We start from the raw sequence: 3,700 nt of genomic DNA on the forward strand, positions 1-3,700 counted from the left end.
TCCTAGGGAGTGTGTGCTATAAAGAACAGGTCACGGAAGCCTTGGCAGTCACATCCACACCCCAAAGCGGCCACCCAATTGAAAAGCTACTCCAGCCTTACCATCCTGATAAAAATACCAAATGCCCTGAATAAACACCATGACCTCTTAGCACCTGTATTGCAAATCATAATGGACAAAAGGAAAAGGAGAGAGAGAACAAGAAGGAAAGTGCTTCCCATAGAGGGAGGCTGGGGGGAGGGGTGATGGACCGTAGTGGTAGGGAAACAGGTTACATTGATAGTGGGAAAGTACACTGGTGGAGGAATGGGTGCTGGATCATCGTATGACTGAAACCCAATTATGAACAGCTTTGTAATGGTCTATCTCACGGATAGTCAATTTAAAAAATTTTACAAGGAAAGACTGACTGAAAAACCATCATCAAGGTTAAAGTTTAACAAGGTTATGTCCTTCGCATTGGAGGCAGGAAGGACAGTACTGTCTGATGTGTCTCTCTGGCTGCCAACCACGACTCCTTTGGCTTCTGAATTCACCCAGAATCCTCAAGAGTTCCCAAAGGCAGAAAAGATGTGTTCCTCCCATGAGTCCAGTTTCGAACCAATGTCTTCAGAGAGAGGAGAATAGGTTTCAAAGTTCTGATTTTGGGAGCCAAGGTCAGAGATACTCCCTCCAACCCTGTTGGCGTCAGGCAGGCAGTTCACATCTACCTCCAGAGGCAGCTGGGGCTTCAAACATTTCACATCTGTTCGGTGGGCAGGCTGGGGGAGAAAGAGCTCTGGCCTGGGGGAAGGCTGGCTGGATTTTCCGCTCTGGCGCCTTGACTTGGCACGTCTATTCTGGAACCACACCTGGAAGAGGGGAGAGGAAAATGTTTGAATGGAATCTTCATGCTACTATCACCTTCGAAGTTCAGGTTTTCTGGCCCAGAACTTAACGGTTTTCAGAAAGCACTTGGATTGAGGAGTGATAGTGTATTTGCCTTGCACACAGTCGACCTGAGTTTGATCCCCAGCATCCCATATGTTCCATGGAGCCCACCAGGAGTGATCCCTGAGCACAGAGCCAGGAGTAAGCCCTGAGCACTGCCAGGTATGCCCCCAAAACAAAAAGAAAAAATGGGGTTTGATCCCCTGCTACCCAGATGGTCCCTGAAGCTAAGCCAAGAATGATCCCTGGGGCTGGAGCGATAGTACAGCGGGTAAGGCGTTTGTCTTGCATACGGCTGACCTGGGTTCAATCCCTGGCATCCCATATGGTCCCCCAAGCACTCCAAGGAGTAATTCCCGAGCACAGAGCCAGGAGTAACCCCTGAGCATCACTGGGTGTGACCCAGAAAGCAAAAAAAAAAAAAAAAAGAAAAAACAAGAATGATCCCTGAGCACAGTGCACCACCAGGTGTGCCCCCCACAAAATAAATAAGTAAACAAAAACAAAAAACCAAAGCACTTGGGCTGATGTGTTTTGGAGCACCGAGCTTTCTCTGCCTTCTCAATTCCCAAAATTGGAATAATGAAGGTATTTTCAACGGAGGTGGGGGAGAGGGGGCTCACAGAAGCACTTGCACTTGAGGGAGAAATGCTAATATTTTAAGATGACAAGCACACGAAATTTAAAATATCGATTTTGAACGTGTACTTCCATGTCCAGTTAATCCAGGGGCTGCTTTGCTCAGTGGACTTCCGTGAATAAATGTTTCTGCTCACTATTCCTTCACAAATACTGAAGGGTGTCCTGTTTAGGACGGCCCGAAGCTAACTATTGAAACAGCAGGTGTGGCCCCAGGATGGCAAAGCCACTAACGCTCTCTCAGCGTTAAAAAGAGGGCGGGAGGCTGGAGAGACAGCACGGAGGGTAAGGCACTCGCCTCGCACGAAACCAAGCCGGGTTCGATTCCAAGCACCCATATGGTTCCCCTAAACAGCACTAGGAGGGATCCCTGAGCTCAGCGCCAGAAGTAAGCCCTGAACAACTCCCTCCCCACACCTCCCCGCCAGAAAAAAAAAAAAAAGAGTGCTGAAAACTGGACCTACGGGCGACGGGTAGCGAGCGCGCCAAAGGACAAGCGCCTCTCCTGATCAGCACGCTCCGCTATTCGCTAAGTCACCAGACACGCCTTGCACTAGGCTTTTCAAACTGCTAAAGCATTTCCATAATGCTTCTGGCTTTACCTGAAGACGCTACCGCCTAATGCCAGAGAGACAGCACAGCGAGTAAGTCTTGCAACCACGCCGGGTCCCCCGGAGCATCGCCAGGACTGATCCCTGAGCACAGAGCCAGGAGGAAGTCCTGAGCACAGCCCGCCGGGCGCGGCCACCAAACCAATAAAATAAAATAATATACAATCCCTCTCACCAAAATCGCAGCAGTCATCCAAGCCGTAAGAGCACATCCCAATGCCTCTTCTGTACCCGGGTTCCATCCGAGAAGTGCATGCTCCCTCCACCCCCACCAGCACGTGCTACGGCGCCCGACCTCCGGCCAGTGTGCAAAACTAACACAAAAGCAACGAAATTCCCGTCTGGGTTACCCTGTCCCAGCTCCCCTTCCTGGACCCGATGGTAATTCCAACTGGGCCTTCAGGAGGAATGGGGGGCGCCTGCTATCACCTCCCCGCCGAGGACTTCCTCTCCGGCCGGCCAGCCACTCTCAACCGAGAGTGAGCGAGAAATGCCGGGGTGCCCGCCAGCGTCCCCCCGCGCGGCGCAGGAGGGTCAGCCCCGGGCCCCGCGCTCCCGCTCGGGCACACGGCGACTGCGCGCAGGGGGACCGCGCCCGCTCACCTGGATCCTGGACTCGGGGAGCAGGGTCAGCGCGGCCAGGCGCTCGCGCAGGTGGATGTCGGGGTACATGGTCCGGCGGAAGACGAGCTCCAACAGCTGCAGCTGCTCGGGGCTGAACGACGTGCGCTTCCGACGCTGCGATACCGACGGCGCGGCCGCTCCTTTGGGGGGCGCGGGCGGGCCGAGGCCGGCGGGCCCCGGACTTCTCCCGAGAAAGGCGCCGAAGGGCGCCTGGACGCCGCTCTCGGGCCCGGGCCCCGACGGGGCGGCGGGGAGCAGGGCCGCGGCAGGGCTGGGCGGCGGGAGGAATGCCCCGCCGGCGTGCGGGGCGCGGTACGCAGGGACAGCGGCGCCCTCCCCGAACGGGAACTGGTTGGACTCTGCTGCGGCCATGGTTGCCCGGAGCTGCGACCCGGGAGGGGCGCGCACGCGGCTTATACGGCCCGGGGCCCGACGAGATCAAAGCGGTGGGCGCGGGGAGGCCCGTGTCTCTTCGGGGTGCGAGCCCGCCCCCAGCCCCGCCAGACGCCGCTGGGGGATAATCGCTTCCGCCGACCGTGGGATGCAGGGAGGGAGGCGTGAACTTGGGCCCGGGCCCCCTCCGGCCTCCTCCCCCATTCATCCGCCCCGCCGCCCCGCCACCGCAATCAACATCCCGAGCGCAGCTTTGCTCTGCAGCCCCCCGCTGCCTCCGAGGGGACTCGGGTGCGTGGGCGGGGTGCGGGGGTCCGGTCAGCGACCCCCGGCGGGTCCTGCTCCCGCGTGGACCGGGTATTGAGATGCCCGCCGTCCCGCCTGTTGGCATCAAAGCTATTTACTTACCCCCCCTGCTACGTGCTAGACCCTGGACCAGGTTGATCAAACAGCCCTGCCCCGTGGTCTGCACGCCTCTGAACACATCCTGCATCAGAGGAGGG

The 3,700-nt window shown here is 57.2% G+C and overlaps 1 protein-coding gene across 1 annotated transcript; it reads right to left on the reverse strand.

The window, feature by feature from the left end:
• Window positions 1-545: 545 nt before the first annotated feature.
• Window positions 546-3,176, reverse strand: MIXL1 (Mix paired-like homeobox). The gene is made up of 2 exons (XM_056106995.1): window positions 2,784-3,176; window positions 546-851 (listed from the first exon to the last, which is right to left on the reverse strand). The coding sequence occupies exons 1-2, from the start codon at window positions 3,174-3,176 to the stop codon at window positions 546-548; spliced, it is 699 nt and encodes a 232-aa protein (XP_055962970.1).
• Between the last annotated feature and the right edge of the window lie 524 nt (window positions 3,177-3,700).

The sequence above is a fragment of the Sorex fumeus genome, unplaced genomic scaffold (genome assembly GCF_029834395.1).
Source record: "Sorex fumeus unplaced genomic scaffold, SorFum_2.1 ptg000007l, whole genome shotgun sequence".
In the NCBI taxonomy this organism is placed as follows: domain Eukaryota; kingdom Metazoa; phylum Chordata; class Mammalia; order Eulipotyphla; family Soricidae; genus Sorex; species Sorex fumeus.